The sequence below is a fragment of the Drosophila virilis genome, chromosome 5 (assembly GCF_030788295.1).
Source record: "Drosophila virilis strain 15010-1051.87 chromosome 5, Dvir_AGI_RSII-ME, whole genome shotgun sequence".
NCBI classification, from domain to species: Eukaryota; Metazoa; Arthropoda; class Insecta; order Diptera; family Drosophilidae; genus Drosophila; species Drosophila virilis.
The window spans coordinates 19,967,406-19,988,122 of NC_091547.1; the positions used below are offsets into that span (position 1 = coordinate 19,967,406).

General features: G+C 44.6%; 4 protein-coding genes across 7 annotated transcripts in view; 1 reads left to right on the forward strand and 3 right to left on the reverse strand.

Annotated features, from left to right (window-relative positions):
* Positions 1–5,888, reverse strand: part of fus (epithelial splicing regulatory protein fusilli) — a 28,381-nt gene extending 22,493 nt beyond the window's left edge. For 2 of the 4 annotated variants that reach the window (XM_015174256.3, XM_015174254.3), the window contains exon 1: positions 3,984–4,729. The gene's annotated coding sequence lies outside the window, so the exon portion shown is untranslated. Of the gene's footprint in view, positions 1–3,983; positions 4,730–5,676 lie in introns of those variants that run through there. The other 2 variants (XM_015174255.3, XM_002049315.4) reach the window with 2 other exon arrangements.
* A 442-nt stretch (positions 5,889–6,330) lies between these two features.
* On the reverse strand, positions 6,331–9,151 carry Gmppa (GDP-mannose pyrophosphorylase A). The gene is made up of 4 exons (XM_002049314.4): positions 8,751–9,151; positions 7,535–8,231; positions 6,803–7,067; positions 6,331–6,731 (listed from the first exon to the last, which is right to left on the reverse strand). The coding sequence occupies exons 1-4, from the start codon at positions 8,996–8,998 to the stop codon at positions 6,631–6,633; spliced, it is 1,311 nt and encodes a 436-aa protein (XP_002049350.1). The 5' UTR covers positions 8,999–9,151; the 3' UTR covers positions 6,331–6,630.
* Positions 9,152–9,604: 453 nt separating this feature from the next.
* Positions 9,605–13,240, forward strand: Impbeta11 (importin beta11). The gene is made up of 3 exons (XM_002049313.4): positions 9,605–11,887; positions 11,962–12,150; positions 12,210–13,240. The coding sequence occupies exons 1-3, from the start codon at positions 9,767–9,769 to the stop codon at positions 13,098–13,100; spliced, it is 3,201 nt and encodes a 1,066-aa protein (XP_002049349.2). The 5' UTR covers positions 9,605–9,766; the 3' UTR covers positions 13,101–13,240.
* Cep89 (Centrosomal protein 89kDa) lies at positions 13,207–14,946 on the reverse strand. The gene is made up of 2 exons (XM_002049312.4): positions 14,605–14,946; positions 13,207–14,539 (listed from the first exon to the last, which is right to left on the reverse strand). The coding sequence occupies exons 1-2, from the start codon at positions 14,896–14,898 to the stop codon at positions 13,271–13,273; spliced, it is 1,563 nt and encodes a 520-aa protein (XP_002049348.1). The 5' UTR covers positions 14,899–14,946; the 3' UTR covers positions 13,207–13,270.
* Positions 14,947–20,717: the final 5,771 nt, after the last annotated feature.

Here is a 20,717-nt window from a genome sequence, read left to right on the forward strand (position 1 = left end):
ATTTTCAGTTGTATGCAAATTCAGCGCTGTCAATTTTCTAATGAGACAACTTTGCTGTAAGACGTTGCCAATTTTCAGTTAATATGTTAATATTTATAAAAGCTCAACGACATGGCCAGCTTCTGGTTAATACGAATACAGCGTTGCCACCTCTCACTTGAGCAACATTTAACTGAGTTAGGCGATGTTGCCAATTTTCAGTCCGCCATTTTATGTGCTAATCAGACGACTTGAGCGACATTTAACGAACAAAGACTCTTAAATTGCCTCAAAAGCATGTCCAAAGAGGTCAAATTGAAATTATTAACCTGCACGACGATTTGAAATTTAATTTTGCTCGCTCGCTAGCTAACTCGATTGCCAGTCAGCAGGGCCCAGAGCCGCACAAATGGACAAAGTCAAGCAAAAGGCGAATGTGGAAACGTTGGCGACAACGAAAAAATTAAAGTGCAATTTTATGAGCATTTTTAATGTGAAAAGTTTTACTTTTAATGAAAACAGCAAAACCAAACACAGACCAGCATCAAGCACTGCTCGACTGACTGACTGACTGAATGACTGGCTGACTGACTGACAGACAGACATTAAACCAACTGCAGAGGCAAAGGTCGCCGGCGCGCATGGGTTAATCGGGGCGCACAGGCGCACCGAGAGTCATCGCTGGCTTTTGCAATCGCATTTATGATGACTTTTTGTTGTAATTAAAATTTTAAATAATACAAATACAAAAAAAGAAAAAGAAAAACAAAAACACGTCCAAGCTTTTTGTAATCAAGACAAGCAAAACCGATTTTAAACAGTTTGCGACAGTTTCTCAGCTCCAAAATGTTTCTTTCATTATTTTTTTTTTTTTTTTTTTCATTTTTGGTTTTTTGAATTTGTGTTTTTTTTTACATGTTTCTGCATCGTTGCAGTGGTCCGCACTTCGCTAATAACTCATATTGTTTAAGCAAAACATAAAAAGACTCTTCTTTTTGCTGGTTTGCAGGTTTCGCTTCGTGTGCTGGGGAAATGGTCAATCTTTTTGTTTCCCCCCATTTTTCAAGCATCTCAACGTGCTGTAATGTTAATGAATGTATGTGTTCGTTTGTGCTCTTTGAAGACTTGTGCAATTTATGTTGAGCGTTTTTTATGCTTTCGCCCTCTCTTTCTTTCCATATATCCCTATCTATAGCTCTAAGCTTTTTGCCGTTATGTGGCAGGTGCATGAAGTGTGTGAAATTTTAGATTCCCAGGCTCTTCAAGAACTCTATAATAAAATGTTCTATCGAAAACACAGTTTTTAATGTCTTGAACTGGGAAATAAAACATAGCTGGATTGATCTTTGGGCTAGCGAACACGGAAATATGTTAGAAATGCGCTTATGTAATGGGCTCTATTAAGAAATGTGTAAAGGTTAATTATTGGCAGTTCTGATAATGTTTTTATATATTCTTTAGTTAGTTAATGTGCTTATGACTGCAGAAAAAGTTAAAAAAGTAACATGAGAATGTAAAGCTTAACAGCTGCGGCGAACTGTTACTGCTGTTAACAGTTGCAGGAAATGTTAATATATTTCTGTTAAAATGTTTGTTATAGAAAATTCTAAATTATACTTCTTATGTGTTCAAACACATATTATTATTATGCGATAAATCCAACTAATTTATATATATTGGCGTTTTTTTAATTAAAAACAAGCTATCATGAAATCGAAATATTTATTAAGAACGACATGTTTTCAATATTAGCATAAATTTGAATGATTTGCAGGACAGCTATGGCACGCTGTTACTGAAATTAACAGTTGCAGATTATGTAAAGATGTTATTTTACATTTTTATTTGCAAAAAATTACTTAGTAGACTGCAATAACTATATTATCTAAATCAAGCTTCTTTCAAAGCTACTCGAAACACTTGTCACAAAATGCTCTATTGTTGATTCTCATTTAATTTATGGCTCGTAAATCGCAGGCTTATTGAACAAGCACGAGTAAATATTTATGATCATTTTCGACTTGATGACTTGATTTGATTTTGATGTAAAAATAATGACAGCAACATGAAGCCAAAGTAAGCCAATTAATTTAGTTGGTTTTATGGTACAGATCGGGCTTGGAACCGAAACTAACCGCTAGCCGTAACACTTCATAAATTTGTTGTTGTTGCCCAAATGAATTTCCCTTTCGTTTCACACTTCAAAACTCACTGAGGCCTGACCGAAGCCAAGGCCTAGGTCCAGTGCTAAAGAGCGTTGCGAAGTTTTCACTGAAACATTAACGTATGGAAAAGCGTTTTCGAGGTGACGCGCCGTGACAACCGAGCACACACACACACACACATACACACACGCACAATAAATCTTATTTTCCGACGAGTTGCTCATTAATGAATAACGGGTCGTCGCGTTGTTATGGCCTCCTTTCGAGCTAATTAGAACGGGAAGAAAGTAGCTACAACAACAACAACATGCAAATCTTCATTAAAAAGAAACAACAGAATTGAACGGCAATGTTACGGTTATTCCAAAACTCAATGAGTTCCAAATTATACCTTTATTATAAATTAGTAATATATTCAGCAAAGCAACAACAAATGCAATTAATAAGTTGGTAAACAACTGAGAAATGTCTCATCTTTTCTTATACCCTGTACTTATTTAAATAGGTTAAACACTAGACATAAAAAAGGAAAAATGAAAGCTAAAGGAAAGAGTTTGTCAGCCGACTTCCCATTTAATCCAAAACTTTTTTTGTATAAAGATCCCTTTATTTTAAAAATTCTATTCATTGGAAAAGTTACTTTCAAACGTTAGAAATATAATTTCAATTGGGATTAAAATGAAGCAATGCGCGTGTTACTTTGGCCAATATATAAGAGCTTTAAAAGGAGTCATTAGCACATTAGATTGGTTAAATTTTTGTAAGAGTGGGAAACAGAACAAGCATAAGAGAGCTTTTGCTGTAATTAACTTCCTTGGCTGTTCCAATATAAAAGATTTTATCAAGAATTGGTATGCAAGCACTTCAGAACAGCATCTGCAAGCCCTGAAAATTGCATAAGGATCGCACCATAAAAGCAGAAGTTACTCAAGATTGCATTCTCTACCATATGGTGAGGCTTAAAGAAGCGCAGGTATTGTTGGGCTGGCTATTGGGTATCTGCTAGTCGGGCATTTTCGCCCAGAGCACACAGACTCGTCTCTTTTAAGCTGTTGATTTTGTTGTTGTTGTTCTTCTGGTTGTTTATTAATTGCAGGCATTACGCAACCGTTCGCATTGTTCCAGTCAAAATGGCTGGAATGGAGATTGGAATTTGAAACGGAATTGAAATTGGCGTGTGCCGTTACATTTTTTAGCCAACAGGAAATTTATGATTGCGCACAAAATTGCATACAAGTGAAATGCCAATTGCCAAAGTTATGCTGCGCTGTCGCCATCTCCCTCTTCCTCTCTCTTTTTCTTTTCCACCCTATATCTGCTTCTCCCTCGCTCGCACTATCTCGCTCTCTCTCTCGCTCTGTCTGTTGCGCCAGCAACAAGTGCAGCAATTGTTGTGGTTGCCGTTGTTGTGATTCTTTGCGCAAATGCGCCTGTCAAAAGCTAACATAAAAATCACTAGAGCTCAAGGCAGAAGCAGAAGCAAAAACTAAGCAACAACAAAAACAAGTCTCTTAAAGCGCAGCAGCAGTTAACTTTGGGAGCTTTGTAACGTTTGGTGTTGGCGTCGACAGAGACGCTGCTGCGCTGTTGGTACGCGCTCTTTTATTATTTCTTGTCTGTGTAACTGTAAATATGTTTTCACTTTGTTATGTTTGCGCATCTGCCTTTAACGTGTACCGTCTTTGAGCTGCTCATTTTTTTTTTTTGATGTTGTTGCTTTTGTTGTTGCTCATTCACTCGTTCATTCACACTACACACACACACACACACACACACACTCACTTATAGGCGTACATATGCATGTGTGTCACAAATTTGTCAAATAGTTGTACAACTTACAGCAACAAATGAGAAACGCCAGCGCTTAAAGCTTTTTTTTCTTTTTTGCAGCAACAGGTTGATCCTTCGGCTTGCCTTGACAAAGCGCAAAGCTTTAACTGTTTATTTTGTTTTTGTTGTTGTTTGGTTTTTAACACATTGCACTTTGTTGTTGTTGTTGTTGTTTTTGTTGTTGGCTGCTTTTCACAATTTTTTTTTTTTATTGCACTTTCTTTTTCACACATACATACATACGTGCGTACATACAGTTATGTACGTGCGCACACAGAAACAAACGCAGTTGTTTTTGTTGTCAATATATGTACTTGCATACATATGTAAAGCCCTGCTGGGCTTCTGTGTACTTCAGCTGCTTCTTTGGCTAGTCACACTGACTAGCAGTTAGTTTCTGTTTGTGTATGTGTGTCTTTCCACACGACGCCGCCGATCTTAATACCAACACGTATAAAACGGACGGCGACGCCGACGTCAACGTCGGCGCAATACATGCAAACAAAAAACAAGTCACTTTTTTTCGCCTTCTTTGCTACGGCTGCTTCTTCTACCACTTTGTGTGTGTCTTTATTTTATTTTATTTTATTTTTTTTTAACTGTTGTTTTTGTTTTCTTTCTAGTTTTGGACTAAAATGTGTGCGTGTGTTTGTGTGCATGTGTGAGTGTATGTGTATTTTGTATATTATTTCTCTTGCTGCTTCAGCGACGGTCGCGTGCGTCTGGCTCCAGGTTAAAACAGCAACTGATCGACTTCGTGGGCCACAGGCAGCCACGAAGGTAAGTGAGCTGCGCTTGCCTGCAGGTGTGCATGTGTGTGTGTGTGTGTGTGTGTGTGTGTGTGTCTGTGGCTGTGTGTATATGTATATGTGCAAGCAAACCTTTGCCGTGAGAGTTGCGTTGGTGAGAAAGAGTGCGCGACAACGAGAGAGCGAGCGCTCGCTGGCATAGCTCAGGTGTATGGGCCACTTAGCTGCTGGCTGATGCCAAACAAGATTCCAGCACGCAAACGCACAACAACAACAACAGCAACAACAGCAACAACAATGAGAGTAATAACAAGCATTAATGTACAAAGTTGGCTAGATTTGTCTGCTTGCCAATAGGCTGGTGCACAGGTGGTTGGCAACGCGGCGTAGCCCTTGTGGTTGGCAACGCGGCGGAGCCCTTGTGGTATGCAAAGGCAAAAGGTAAACACTAACCTGCCAAATAATGAATGAATGCGTTTACCTGCATACAAATGTAGCTCCAATCAAAGAAAACAAAACAAAAAATAAATAAATTTGAACAACAACAACAGTTAGGCCGCTCACACACACACACACACACACACACACACGCATACTCTCAATGAGCAGCGGCGTAGTCAGCGACAACTTGCGCAGGGGTCGCCCCCACTTGGCTTATTGCAGTTTCCCACGCTGCGCACACAACGACACACAAAGCAGTTACGCTCGCTCAGCCATGACACGCTCTCTCGCGCTCACTTGCTCTCCCGCTCACGCTCTCGCTGGTTGCGCTCTGGAAGTTACCTGCGCCAAGCCGCTCGCGCAGCCCCCGCGCCAACACACCTGTACAGCAGTGTGTTGCGTGAGTGTATTTCTCTTGATGTGTGTGTATGTGTATGTGTGTGTTGCTGTTGCTGCTTCTTCTTCTTCTTCTTGTTCGGCTTGCTCAATTACCAACAGAACTGCCCACGTACCTGTTTGTACTTTTCAAGCGGTAAAATTCCAATTCCAGGCCAGCCATTTTTCAATATTTGTATTTGCAACGCGATAAAATTACGGCACAATTTGACATTTGATAATTACAATCTAAAACACAATTATCGAATGTATTTGCTTATCGAATTTATTTAACGTTCACGGAGATGGCATTCGCTCTCTCCCTCTCCTGTCTCCTTCTAACAGCAACAAGCGACGGCAACCGACTGACAAAACCGCGCAACCTAAACGCGTTTTGGTCGAAAGGCAATATGCGAGAGTGTCAACTAGAAGCAGAGCGAGCGCAAGAGAGCGAAGAATACCTGTGTGCGTGTGTATTGGAGTGTGCTGCCTACCTGGGCGCCAGTGCATGACATGCAGCATTGGAGCCCGAATGTGCTGCATGACATGCAGCTGTCATACAGACTGGCTGCTAATGCTGCTTGAAATTTTTAGTGTTGCAAAATTAATAAAAATCTAGAAAGAACTGTTAACCGTAAAGGCAAAAGCTCTGTAGGAAATCTCCTTCTAAAAACTATATCGAGCTAATGCCAAAATCATCATTGCCAATTTCTATTTATTTATATAAGTTGCTCATTATTTAAAATACAAAAATTTAACTTTTTGCAAAACTTTATTTTGACTCAAATAAATATAATAAAATTAGTTTATTTTTGAAAAAAAGTTGTAAAACATGGACGCTGTCTGTCCCTATAACTTGCACTCTTCTCTTTGAACTTTGTGAACAGACAATAAAATATATTTTTAGATAAAAGTATCAAGCAGCATGTCATGCAGCTCGTTGCATGCATGCAAATTTCGTACAAGTGCTGTAAAACGAATAAAAATAATTATTTAAATGGCATTTGCGACCGTTTGAAGGATGATTGCACAATACAAGGATATTTAGCATACTGATTATATATATTAAGAGGCACGTGGCTTTTCGCTCTTCACAAAATAATTTCGTTCTTGAAACTGCGACTGAGCTCCTTGTGCGGCAGGACAATACTGTTGAGCAGAATCTTCTCCGCGGGTATTTGCACAAAGCAGCCTTTGGGATGAGTAAAAAACGAAAATAATGTTAATTAGAAATATTTGATTATATGAATTGTAGAAACAAACCCAATATGGTTATGGATGGATTCAGTTTGCCCTCGTTGTTGAACAGCGGCGGATTTTCCATTTTGGCAAAGGGCTTATTTGGATCGGGATCACTGGGCGTGCCCTCGACGCGCGTCCAGGCGCCTATGCTGCAGCCACGCCCCACAATCGAGTGCAGGATAAGCGTGTGATCCTTGATCTGCGCCTGCTCCAGGACAATGGATTCGCGTATGCGAACGCCAGGTCCGATAGTAACTCCCGGACCAATGGCCACGTTGGGGCCAAGCTGTTTGGAACAAGAAAGGACTTGTGATTGCTGCCAGCTTACTTTGAACTGTATATCAGAAATATCTATATACAAATAATAGTAGGCACCATCTAGATCTTTTTATGCTATAAAATCGATATCGATACTATGTAAATCGATATTAATCGATAATAATTTAGTACGCGTGGGGCACATGAGAACTAAGTTTAGGTACTTGTTGTACCTCAAAGATAAAAGAAAAACTAGGCCAAGAAAAGATATGTATCGATCACAGAAATTGTGGGAATTGATCGATAAAATACGCTTGATGTGCGTATATTCTGAATGGGCCACAAATAGCTTGACGTGGCCAGATCGACTCGACTGTCCATGTGAATCATATAAATGTCTACTTGTATGGGATTGGAGCGACAGATCTTTCTTAAGGAAACACCCTTTTCAAGCTATGTGTCGAGGGTATAAACAGCTGCTGTGCAAATACTCACCACCGCCGAGTGATGCACCGTGGCACTGGGATGCACATAGACATCCGGATAGACGGTGCATATCAGATTGCCATCGCCTTCGCCACGTTTGCTGCCCACATTGGCCAGACGCTCGGGATGGGTGCGCTTGTAGAGCGCCAGATAGTGCCGATTGGCATAGATGGCCGAGCCGGCGGTCTTCAGCTGTGACCACCAATTGGGCACCGGCATGGCAAAGAGCTTGTCGGTGCCCGCCAGCGGGGTGAGCACCTCCTGCTCCCACTTGATGTGACCCTGCTCCTTGCCGTTGCCATTGCCATTGCTGTAGCTGATGCAACTGTACTCCTCGCACTTGGCATGAAAGATTTGGGCCAGCTTCGTGAATATATCCATGGAGCACACATAGACGCCGCAATTGATGTAGGTGGAGACATAGGAGCTCGGCTTCTCCACATAGTGCGACACAGCACCACTGGCGCGATCGAATACGAGGCAGCCATAGTGCAGCGATTGCTGCCGTGTCGCCTCCGTGCTCATGATCGTCACCAAGGCGCTCGCCGGCCGCTCCATGTGAAATTTGTGGAGCTCCTCCAGCGGAAAGTCGGCGCAAACATCGCCGTTGAGCACAAAAAAGGCGCGCGGATTGCCGGCGCGTATCTGATCGCGAAAGTGGTACATGCCGCCGGCGGTGCCCAGGGATGTGAACTCCTGCAGATACCTTAAAAAAAGCAAAAGAACACGTCAGCTATGAACCACACTGTAGCCTAGACGGGAGTGGGCCAGCCGATACCCTGTATTCCGGTTGCCAGCACAAAATGAATATTGATACGGAAATTCACATATGAATATATTTTGGAGCAGGATATTCTCTGGGAGAATCTGATTGCCGAATTTATGGTCTCCAGCTAAGTGTAGTCACGTAGGCAAAATGAATTGACTGAAATCGATATTTATCGAAATAACGGTATATAAAAATAACGGTAGCTCAACATTTCGCATCATTAGCTATGAGTATGCGAGAAACAAGAAATAGAACAAACCAAAATCGATATTAATCGAAATCGAGAAGTTATCTAAAATTTGAAATTCAATTGATCTACGAAAAACTTTAGGCCTGATCTATCTGGGCTGTTTATATACACATCTATAGAGACAGGCGGAAGAAGGCCGCAAGCGAAGGCCCGAGCTAATATACCCATTTACTGCACTGGCTACAGGGTATGCACAGAAACCTCACCTGATGTTTATATTGCTGCTGCTGTAGAGCGCCTGCATGTCGCCCACAAAGCCCTCCATTTGGGTCTGCGGATAAAAGCCAATGATGAGAATCTCCCGCAGCTCCTTCAGCTGGACGCAGGCTTCGATGTGATGAGCTATCAGCGGGCGTCCGGCGACTGGGAACAGCGGCTTGGGCGTATCCAGCGACAGCGGGCGAAAGCGGGTGCCCTTTTGCGGGCCGCCAATCAAAATTACCGCCTTCAACATGTTTCAGGTTAAGCAATGGTGTTGCTTGTGACTAAACTTTTTTCATATATTTCTGTTATCTATTAATTGTACTGATATCAAATTCTGTTTACGTTGCCAACAATAAGTATCGATATCGCGTTGCCAATATAGTCCATCAGCTGTTTTGCTCCGCTGCGTTGCCAACCTTCTGAATGGCTGGCGATAGTTGCATTTCATGCTGTCACATCAATTAAATGCGATTAATTGGACGAAATGGTACGCAGCTAACGAGCATGCTAGCATGCATTTGTCAAATTAAACTGTCTTGGTTATGTATATTAATAAATATATTTTAGTACAGTAGCTTAGCACAATATAAGTAAATTTCGTATTCAACACCAATAGCAATCGGCATTATAGAGTTCTTTAATTACCAACAAAATTGCTTCTAAACGAAATTGCACCAAACGAAAGCCAAAACAAATGTATAATAAACTCATCTTTAAAAGCAAATCGGATGATATCTATAAATGTAGTTATTACGACTAGGACTGGTACGTAGCAAGCATGGCAGTTTTTGACAGACTGATTATCGATACATTTTTGGGTATCGATATATTTTACTCAACATCACTAATTCAATAGCGCCTCAGCCGGAATGGCGATGTAATTTTTCGTCAATAATTTTCACAAGTTCGCTGCAAACAGCATCAGACAGTTTGTGCACCAATTTGGTGGCTTCCAACTCGTCTGTCCACTGCTTGGAGACCGTTGCGTGTGTGTGCGTGTGCTTGAGCCTGCGTGCGTATGTGTGCGATGGCCTCAGCCGAACAGCTCGTTGCAGCCGCCTTACAGGGTGCCGCCAATCCCAATCACGAAATTGTGCAAAAAGCCGAAGCACAGCTAAGCGAATGGGAACAACAGCCGGGCTTCTTTCCCATATTGGCGCGTCTCTGCATGAAGCTGCAGGGTGACGGCGATGCGGCCGCCGCCGCCGCCGCAGCAGCAGCTGCTGCCACGCTCAGCGATGCCGTCAAGATACGCTGGATGGCGGCCGTTTATCTGAAGAATGGCATCGAGCGCTATTGGCGCCACAATTCCCGCCTGGAGCTGGCGCCGGAGCAGAAACAGCAAATACGCGACATTCTGCTGCAGCACTACAGTGCCGAGGATGTGCCCCAAGTGGCGCTGCAGGTGGCCGTGCTGCTGAGCAAAATCGCACGCATCGACTGCTGGCCAGAACTGTTGCCCACTCTGATGAAGCAGCTGCAGTCGTGCAGCGCTGCCGGCAGTGAGGCGCCCGCACAGCAGCAGCGTACGCTGCTCGTGCTGCACTATGTCATCAAGGCGCTGGCCTCGCGCCGCCTGCTCGCCGAGAAGCGCGCCTTCGAGGAGCTGGCCGCACAAATCTTCAGCTACATGGCCTGGAACATTTGGGCGCCGCTCACCGCACGCTTCCTGCAACTGCAGAAGACTGAGCCGGCGGCGCACAGTTGCCTGCAGCGTGCCCATATAGCCATGCGTTCGCTGCGCAAGCTGCTCGTCTACGGATGTGGTAGCAAGCCGTACAAGTCGAGCGATCACATGAATTTCATCGAGCAGCTGTTCGAGCGGCTGCGCCAGTGCCTTGAGCTGCGCTACGAACTGAGAATGCGCACACAGGAGGCGGGTGGCAATCAGCAGCAACAGCAGCAGCAGCTGATTGCCGATCTGGAGCGTTTCATACTGAAAATGATGAAGACACTGAATGAGTTTATGGAGCGGCATTCGCTGTCCTTTGCACGCTTTGTGCCGATGGCCTTGGAGTTTAGCTTTCACTATGTGTTCCACGAGGGCACCGCCCTGATCTTTGATGCCGGCGAGCGCATCAATTTCAGCAACTTCGTCATCCAGGCGATCAATCTGCTCAAGGGCATCATGATGAGCGGCAACGATAGCATTGCACAGGATCAGTCGGCCAATACGCTGGAGGATGAGCTGCTCGCGACGGCGGCGCAAACGCAAAGTAAATTCTTTAGCGTTGAGCGTGTCACGTATTTGTGCGAGAAAATTGTAACACATTACTTTCTGTTGACGGCCGAGGAGCTGGCGGAATGGCAACAGGATCCGGAGAGCTATGGCCAGGATGATGGCGGCGGCGATGCCTGGAAATATGAGTTGCGTCCCTGCGTCGAGACGCTCTACTTCACCTGCTTTACCCAACACTCGAATATCATGATCAACGAGGTGCTCAAGTTCGTGCGGCGTGCCCAGCAGCTGCAGCTGACGGAGAGCTCCGAACTGAAGGCCATACTGCTGAAGGATGCCATCTATAATGCTGTCGGTCAGGCCTCGTTTCACTTCTTCAACAAACTGGACTTTGGCTCCTGGCTGACGTCACAGCTGCTCGCCGAGCTGCGCATGGAGGCGTCCAATTTTCGCATTCTTCGGCGTCGCATCATTTGGCTTGTCGGACATTGGGTCGGCGTGCAGCTGCCACGTGAGCTACGTCCGCTGGCCTATGAGGCGTGCCTGCATTTGCTGCGTCCCGAGGAGGATATGCCCATACGTTTGGCTGCAGCGCGCACCCTGAATCTGCTTATCGATGATTTTGAGTTCATGCCGGAGGCGTTTCATCCCTATTTTGCTGCCCTGTTCGAGGCGCTGTTCCTGCTGCTCCGCGAGGCAGGCGCCTGCGACACTAAAATCGTTGTCCTGGGCACCATGACGCTGCTAGTGGAGAAGATGAGCGAGTTCATCGAACCGCAGGCCTTGCAGTTCATCGCTTATCTGCCTCTGCTGTGGCGCGAGAGCGAAGAGCATGAGTATAATATGCTGCGCTGTGCCATCATTGGCACCTTGGAGCAGCTTGTGCGCACCATTCGCGATGTGCCCGAAAGCATGAAGCCCTTCCTCTATAGCGTCATCGAGCTGAGCACCGATCTGCAGGTATGCATCCAATATTTCGAGCTGGGCGCCATTAACGAACCTTCTGCACTCTCTCTCTCCCCCTGCTCTTTCAGCAACGCTCACACGTTTACCTCATCGAGGACGGAATCATGCTGTGGCTGGCGGTCATTGGCAACTCGACAGCGTTGACACCGGAGCTGCTGCAGCTCTGCGATCATCTGTTGCCCATCATTGAGATGTCGTCGGAGAATCTGCGCACGGTGCTGCAGCTAATACACGCCTACATACTGCTCGATGCCCATGTAAAGGAATCAGTTGTTTTATATCGGATAACTATAACTAATTTTCATGATTCTTTTAGGCCTACCTGAGTCGTTATGGCGAAGGCTTTGTGGCATATTGTGTGCGCTCCTTTGAGGATATACGCACGGAGGGCATCATAGCCATGCTGCGCATCTTCGAGACATGCCTCAAGACGGATGCCACAATGGGCTTGCGCCTGGTGCGACCCGCCTTGCCGTTCGTCTTCCAGCAGGTGTGCCTCAAGCAGGAATATCCGATGACCATGAGCTGGTATCTGACACTGTTGGCGCGCACCTTGCTCATCGATCAGTCGGTGTTCATGTCTGTGGTGCAGGAGCTGCCACAAACGGATGCACTGGCTCGCATATTGGATGTGTGGATTGAGATGTTTCCATTGGTCGCCGATACGCATGCCGAGAAACGGAAACTCTTTTGTCTCGCCTTTGCCTCCATATTTGGCAATAATGAGCTGCTACTGGCGCGCCTGCCACACATACTGCAGCTGGTGGAGGAGACGCTCGGCGAGGTGATGGACAAGCAATATGCGGCAACAGATGAGGGCGCAGACAAGGCGACGCCGCGCTATTACGACTCGCTGGTCATACACGACGAGCACGAGCTGGAGGAGTTTCAGCCGCAGCTATACGATGACTTCCATTCAAAGACCTACCACGACGACAGGCATCGCCAGCTGGTGCTGAAGGATCCCGTTTATAAGATACCACTAACCGAATACCTCAAATGGCAGCTGCAGCATCTCCAGAGCCAACTGGGCGCCCCACGCTACGATCAGCTGATGCGCGCCGTTTGCCCCGAGGTGCTCGAAAAGATAAACATGTACATAGAGCAGACGGTGCCCAAGGCGTGCGGCGTTTGTGCGGGCAGCGGCGATGATAGCGAACCACCGTTGCCCGATGGTGGGGCCAGCGCCCGCACCGCGCTCGACTGATGGAGCAACTGCAGCAGCAGCCGCATTAACACCAACCAGGCCGGCGCCGTTCATAGCTGTGCTTCAAAAGCTTTCAAAACAGTCTTTAAGTTATTAATGTATTTTATTTTGTATTGAAATTATATATTTTTAATTGTTAATCCAAGTTGTGGACCACCCTCCTCCTCCTCCTAATCCACGGCCGGACGTCGCTCCATTTTGCTGCGCAGCAGATTGCGTATGGTCTCGTCCTTTTGCTGGAGCTTGTGCCGCAGCTTGTCCAGCTCCTCGGTGTTGCGCACATGCATGCCGCGCAGCTGTGACTCCTTGTGCTTGAGCAGCGTCGAGAGCTGCTGCACTGCATCGTATGTCTCGCGCAGCTCAGCCTGGCCGGCCTCCAGTTTTTGCGCCCACTGCAAAGTCATGCGCAGGCGCGCCTTCAGCCGATCTCGGGCGTGCTTGGCCTTCTCGCAGCTGCGCTGCAGTGAGCTGGCGCGTGTGTTGCATGCCTGGAGCTGCTCCTCCAGCGCGGCGCGCTCCCTGGCATGCTCCTGCTTCAGCTGCTCCAGCAGCGTTTTGCATTGTTGCACAGCCGCCGCTTCCACGGCGCTGGGCGTGACCTCTGCCGGAGCAGAAGAAGGAGGAGGAGCAGGAGGAGCAGCAGCTGGCGGCGTTGTGGGCATCGCAGTGCTCTTTAACGTAACCAGCTCCGACTTGCAGCGCGCATAGGCATCCTGCAGATGATTCATGTCCAGCAGCAGTGACTGATTGCGCTGCTCATAGAAATGCATGACCTCCACCAGCTTCTCCTTGACCAGATCCGTTTTGCGCGTTTGCGTTTCGGCCTTGGTGCGGCAGACGCCCAGCTGCGCCTGCAGACGCACTCGCTCCTCCGTCCAGCCGCCGACATCGCGACGCAGCTGCTCCTGCGTTTGCAGCAGTCGCGTATTCTCTTCCAGTGCACGCTTCAGCTCATTGGCGAACAGCTCAAAGTCGGCGGCGTATTGGGCGAGCAGCGCATCCTTGTCCCGCATCGACTCGTCGTAGGCCTGCAGCAGCGGCGTCAGCGTGTGCGTCGGCAGCTGGCTGCTCCAGGCGGGCACCGTGTGGCAGCTAGACGCAGTCGATGCTGCTGCTGCTGCTGTTGTTGTCTCCTCCGCCGTGCGCCGCTGATCCTGATAGCTTTCGATTTGAACATTCAGCCGAAAGACCAGAGTCTTGAGCATATCCACATCGTTGGCCAGCTCCTGATTCTGCTGCAGCAACTCGGTCTGCTGCTGATCCAGCTGCTGGCAGCGCTCGCAATTGGCCAAACGCTGTTCCGCCTGGCCCAGGCGCTGCTCCAACTGCTCGCTTTGCGTGCGCAGCTGCTCGTTCTCCCGCGCGAACTGCTCGTTGTATTTGTGCAGCGTGGCCAGGCGCTGGAGAAGCTGATCCAGCTGCTGTTCCTTGGCTTGCAGCTGACATGGGATTTTCAAAATGAGTTTCTTTTAATTTGGTTTGCCATTGGCCATTGGCCACTTACCAGTCCGTTGAGCGTGCGCTCCTGCTGCTGCTGCTGCTGTTTCTTCTTGCCACTGGCCGTGACTCCATCCACCAGGCGCTGCTCCACCTCAACGCTGCGCGATCTGCGACTAAAATTGCCCGTCAACGTCTGCAGCACCTTGCGCTGCCGCTTCGGCTGCGTGGCTGAGGCGTTGCTTGGGCGTGCCGTCTGCTTCACCTGCTCCTTCTCCTTCTCCTTCTCCTGATCCTGCTCCTGCTCCGGTTCGCTCTGATCCAGATCCGTGATCATAACTCCTCGTCGAGGCGTGCTCATGGCTGTCCGTTTCAGTCGTTTCACTTGACACTTTTTGCTCTGACTGCGCTGTTGGGGTAAACAAAAACAGACCGATACGGACTCCTTGTTGTCATGGAAGCGGCGACTATGTTTGACCCTGTTACGCTGCACTGTGGGGCGGTTTAGCCACTTCTGCAACATATATAAGGGTGCTTATTGGGCTACTCCAGATAAGTGTATTATAATTCGTTCACGAACTGTTCCGATCATTCTGTCCGATCTTACAAATGATATACATTCTTGATCAAAGCCGAAGCCATCTGTCTCAGTTGTCTGTTTCTCTTATAAAAAAAAGCAAATGGCAATATATCAACTATATTTACAGTTTAGATATATCTTCAGAAGTCAGCGTCGGCCGGATCGAACCACTATATCACATAGCTGTCATAGGAGCAATCTATCTAAACCAAGTTCTGGTATAAAAAACGCTTTTGTACTTCAAGTTATCTTGGCCAATCAACATCTGCTAACTTAATCGTAACTATATCATATTTAAGTCTGGTAACTATCCTTCTTTTCAGACATACATTTTGACAGATGTCTGTTTTGTCCTGAATCTTATCTTAATCTTGTCTTAATCAAAGACAAGCTTCACTCTGAACAAACTTCCTATACATTGGAACAAAATAATTTTAAAATCTATTCAATATTATATTATAGGTAATTCCAAACAGTCCCAATTGGGACCCATTGTGAGATAAGGTGAGCCGCTGCTTAGGGGTAGCAACCCCTTTGAGCCGAACCGCCACTGGGCGCACTTTCCCATGGCAGCTGAAGAGAGCTGAGCGGCAGCGAAGAGAGCGAAAAGCTCACGCGCGCTCTTTGACAGGCTTTGCACTCAGATTGGGCGGTGGGAGTGGGAGTGGGGTTGGGCTGTGTTTGGCTTGGGTTTCAGTGTCTTGGTCCTTGAGCAGCACACATAAGTCTAATGTCCAGGCGGAAAACTACAAACTTCGACGATGCTCCTCGGGGCACATTTCTCAATAAATGTGCGCCAGTTGAACGGCCAGGTGGCAGCCCTAGCCAACGCTTAAGGGTTGTCCTTTCTCGCCAGCTGAAGTGCCGTGTGCAGCAGTTGGTATTTGTTTTCGTTTTCTTTTTTTTCCACTTTCCTTTTATAATTTTCATGTGCATTTTATGCATTTGGCTGATTGCTGTTGGCAAGTGGCGCATTTTTGCATCAGCAAGTGGCAGGTGGTGGGGAGGGGGGGGGGGTGTGCAGGTGCAACCGTTACGAGCCATGTGGCCTAATTCGACCTGGCCAAATGCCACGGGCAACAAGTACTCCAGTGCGGAATGGCAACAATCAATCAAGCAACATGAGCGCATATCCTAATCCAACTCAAAAATGTGCACGACCACTTTAGCCACGAACTTTAAGAACAAAATGTAGATTGCAATTTCAAATGGAAATTTAAGGATCTAAGGATAGTATTACAAATTTCTAGCTTAAAATAAGTGCAAATTTCACTTATAAGAATGCCCAATCTTTTAATGAATATATTAAGGATAAAGATGTTATTGCAAATAATATATAATAGGAAAGCAACTTATCATATTTTATCATATATTATATATTAGCCCTTTTAGCTTGAAGAGTTCAAGCTACATGATATTTAATATTTTACTTATATTTGAACACGCTTTCATATGCAAATAGCTTTAATTAAATTAAAATATTTGAATTAAATTCCATTTATAGTTTTATATATTACAAATATGCCTTTAATTAAAATTCAATTACAATTTAAGCTAGATTCAATTAAGCTAAGAAATTAAATTAGGAAATAAATTAAATTAACAAGACTTCGCTAAACAGAAGTTGTCTAATTAACTCTTAGGACAACTGCAAAATAAGCATGAAACTAATATAACCTTCTTGATTTTGTGAAAAGAGCATATTAATATTTTGTTATTCATTTGTTATTAAAAATAAACAACTCAAAGTTGTGTAAATAAATACGAATGCAATTTATTCTACAATTAAGTCTAACACAAGAGAATCAACAAAAATAAAAACCGAACTGAGAGATTGATTGGATGCGTCATCCGAGCCATAGGCTTCTCATTCGGACTCCCACAATTCCAGGTTTCTTTGGAAGACGCTTAAAAAGCCGCATAATATATTGTTTATATTACCCCCACCCCGGGCAGGCCTCTTTCCCCACTTGGACACTTGGATTCCATTAAGCCAGGCAGGAGCTACGCAGGTTTCATAATAACAGCAACAAGTCTCTTCCTCTTTCGACACAGAGTCTGAGAAAATTTTAGTAGCATACTTAGAGGAGTCCAACAGGAGCACAAAATAAAAAAATATCTAAAAGCCTAATAACATTTGCCATAAGCTGAACGAAATAAAGCCCATCTAATCTGGAATCTAATCTTTATTTTTGCTACCATTCGATTATAGAGATCAGGTGAAGTTGGCTTACTTTAAATTGATATATTTGAAGATGTTGCATGCCCCAAAATACACGAACTCAACTTGATTTTCACAACTGACAACTGTTTGGCGAGAAACTTGAAAGCTGTCATAAATAATTCATTTTGTAAATATTCAATTTTCCATCGATCCGCATGAATTTTAAATTCCGTTTACTGTTAAAGGAGTTGCTCCCCAATCCCACTGGCACTCCATAATTGCGCATTCACTTCTGCGAGCAACTCGATGTCAGAAATCAATTTACGTGGAGCAGAAAAAAATAAAAAATAAAAAAATAAACTGAAAATAAAAACTTGCTCATTATGCAAATGAAAATGTTCTCTCGAGTTGCAGTCATTAAACAGAATTCATAGAAACAAGACCGCATGAACTAGGCGGGAGTGCACGACTAGCAGATGCTCTGTAAACACAACTAAATGACCGGCTAAGAAGTACCCTATTTCGGTATAGTTCGAGAGGAAATACCCTTCGATAAGGTAATAGAAACATGAAAGGTATATCACACAATTGAGTTAAGATCGATGAAACCCAACGAAAACTTAAGAAGTCCTGCAAATTCTGCTCAAAATGGATTATTATGAAGAATCTTGAAAAATAAAATGTAGTAAACAAAATTATTATAATTATCAAACTAAATTAATAAGATCTGATCTCAAGTACAAATTAAGAAATTTAAAAATGTTAACAAACTCTACAAGTTCTTTTATCAAGGATCAAAGTAGTCTAACTTTTGCAAGTACTTAAATGCGGTTTTTCTTTTACTCAATGAGACTTTTCAAGCGTTTTATGGTTTTTGCAGGGTATTCAAATCAGCTCAGAACGCAATACGCTGGAAAATTAAATCCGAAATCACACACACCCACACACACACACACAGACCTGCGTATTTGTATACATTATGTCATTCAACGCACTTCATAAAACAATGTCCGAGTACGCGGCGCATATTGCAAAATTCACGTAAAATTTGCATAATTGAAGCGCAAATGACCAGCGCCAGGTTGCACAAACAGACACAACCACACACACACACACACACACACACACACACACACACACACACTCCTACGCACACACACCCACAACGACACGCCCACACACAGACAAGGCAAACCGTTTACAGTTATTAATGCCCAACCAAGCGCCACCTGTCGTAGCAAAAAGCAAACATCAACAGAAACCGAAAAACTAACAGAGCCAAAGCAATCGATTCAAAGTGATGGAATAACAAATACCCTATACCCTTTATCTATGCACAACAAGTAAATTATTCATAATTTCTTCTTAAATACAAAATTGGCATTAAATGCAAGATATGCTAAAGATATAGATATCGGTTTAGGGAATCGGGAATGTGGAAAATCGATAATTATCGATTCTTGAAAAGCCGAATGCTAAATTACCTGAAATAATCATCATAATCGATCTGCAAATGATAAGCAGGAACTTTTTTCAGATAGAGGTCGATATGTGCCTAAAAGCAGTATACCCCTTTAGCTTTATGCAGGGTATGAAAAGCGCACAAATTGGTTGTGGGACACGCGTCATGGTTGAAGCGTGCAACTATGTTGCATGTGTGTGGTATATGTGTGTGTGTGTGTGTGTGTGTGTGTGATACATGCAAATGTGTGAGTTTTTAGAGCCTATTGAATGAGACATTTAACGTAGTCCAAAGTTTCTATTGCAAAGCTGTCCGTTGACAGCTTGTTGCACTTGCAGATAAGCTCCCTCCAATTGGATGGACAAGTTGCTAGCCTGCACCCCAGGCGTATGTGCACCCTCACTCCCCCCCCCACTCCGCTCTGTGAGCTGTCAACATTTTGGTGTCTGTTGAAGGCCAAAAGGTTGCAAGGTTGCAAGCGCCTGCTGAAAGTAATCGCCGGGAGTCTCGTTTATGTTTGGGTTTACTTTTTGGTCGGGCAGAGAATTTTGCCAGACCGTGCGCTGACTGCATTATGGATGTGCCCGAGTGTGTGTCTGAAGGTGTGTGTGTGTGTGTGTGTGTGTGTGTTTGTCTGCGTTTGATAACGAAGTTTTGTCATTCGCTCCACCCTCTTAAGGTCATACAGACACACTCTGAGCCACATGCAAAAACAAAATCACCTTAGGGGTATATACGACTGGTCGATACACTTTACCTTATCGAAGTATTTCTAGATTGTGCAGGGAATTTGTAAGTGCATAAAACATGTCTCAAATTCGTATTTACTGTTAATATATTTTTGTTATTTTTAAATACTTTTCAAATAAAGCCAACAAATATTCTAATTATGTGAGTAATTTTATTTATTTTAATTTTATTTTGCCTTAGTAAATTATATCAATATCAATTTGAGCGACCTTATAATTATTTTTTAGTTTTACAGGGTATACATCCAGCTGCTTGCTCCTGCTGCCCACAAACTGCCGTCAGCCCCCCCTCACAAAAACTGACAGAATTTCAATTTCTATGTCACTTTCGTTGCGCTCCTCTTCCTCTTCTTCTTCTTCTTCTTGATGTTGTTGTTGCTGTTGCTGTTGCTGTAACTGTTATTGCTGTTCTTACTCATCTCTTATTTCTTTTCTTTTGCTACTCCATCATCAGCTTAATGCTCAACAAGTGGGTTCGCGGGCGAGGGGCGTTGATAAAGCTGCACCACAAACAACAACAACAACAACAGCAACAACAACAACAACAACAATAAAACATAAGTTTTGGCAATGCTTGAAAGCAAAAACCGACTTTTTGCTGCTTCGTCCGTCTTTAACTTTTCTGCTGTGGCCAATGCTGCGCCTGCTTCTTCTTCTTTTTCGTCTTCACCTTCTTCGTCTGCGTTATCGTCTTCTTTGCCCTTGCCCTCCGCCTCTTCTGTTTACTTTCGTGGAAAACTTTGGGCAAATGGCATTTTGGCATTTAGCTGTGAAACAACAACTAGAAAGACTTCTCTAGTCGCGTGTGCCCGACTAGTAGATACCGTGTACTCAGCTCTTAGCAACATACACACACAAATACACGCCGCGGGCCAGGCTGACTTGACTGTGCTTGTCATGCCGATAAAGAATTTATGCATTATTAGAAGCAAATCGAAGATGCCTCCTTTTAACCGTTACAAACGTCTGCAGAAAACCAACACATCCTTTTTCTTGCGCATTTTCAATGTTCGCATGGTAAACAACAAAAGCAAGAACAAATATGGCGTCCATTTAGCGTCTGCTTATTGTTCCGCCCGCACCCGCACCCGCACCCTTACCCTTGCACATTTAACAGATTATTTTGTCAACGTTTAGTTTCTTTATTTTTATTTTTTTTGTATTTTGTGGGGGTAAGAGGAAGAGCAACAGACATTTGAGCGACGTCCAGTGCGCTAGGTAACAC

Excerpts from the sequence above, each read along its gene's own strand:
- Gmppa (XM_002049314.4), bottom strand. The coding sequence starts at position 8,998 with ATGTTGAAGGCGGTAATTTTGATTGGCGGCCCGCAAAAGGGCACCCGC. Across the intron at positions 7,068-7,534 it reads CGGTGCATCACTCGGCGGTG|CTTGGCCCCAACGTGGCCAT; the intron begins GTGAGTATTTGC and ends TGTTCCAAACAG. Across the intron at positions 6,732-6,802 it reads TCCATCCATAACCATATTGG|GCTGCTTTGTGCAAATACCC; the intron begins GTTTGTTTCTAC and ends CTCATCCCAAAG.
- Impbeta11 (XM_002049313.4), top strand. The coding sequence starts at position 9,767 with ATGTGTGCGATGGCCTCAGCCGAACAGCTCGTTGCAGCCGCCTTACAG. Across the intron at positions 11,888-11,961 it reads AGCTGAGCACCGATCTGCAG|CAACGCTCACACGTTTACCT; the intron begins GTATGCATCCAA and ends CTGCTCTTTCAG. Across the intron at positions 12,151-12,209 it reads ACATACTGCTCGATGCCCAT|GCCTACCTGAGTCGTTATGG; the intron begins GTAAAGGAATCA and ends TGATTCTTTTAG.
- Cep89 (XM_002049312.4), bottom strand. The coding sequence starts at position 14,898 with ATGAGCACGCCTCGACGAGGAGTTATGATCACGGATCTGGATCAGAGC. Across the intron at positions 14,540-14,604 it reads AGCGCACGCTCAACGGACTG|CTGCAAGCCAAGGAACAGCA; the intron begins GTAAGTGGCCAA and ends ATCCCATGTCAG.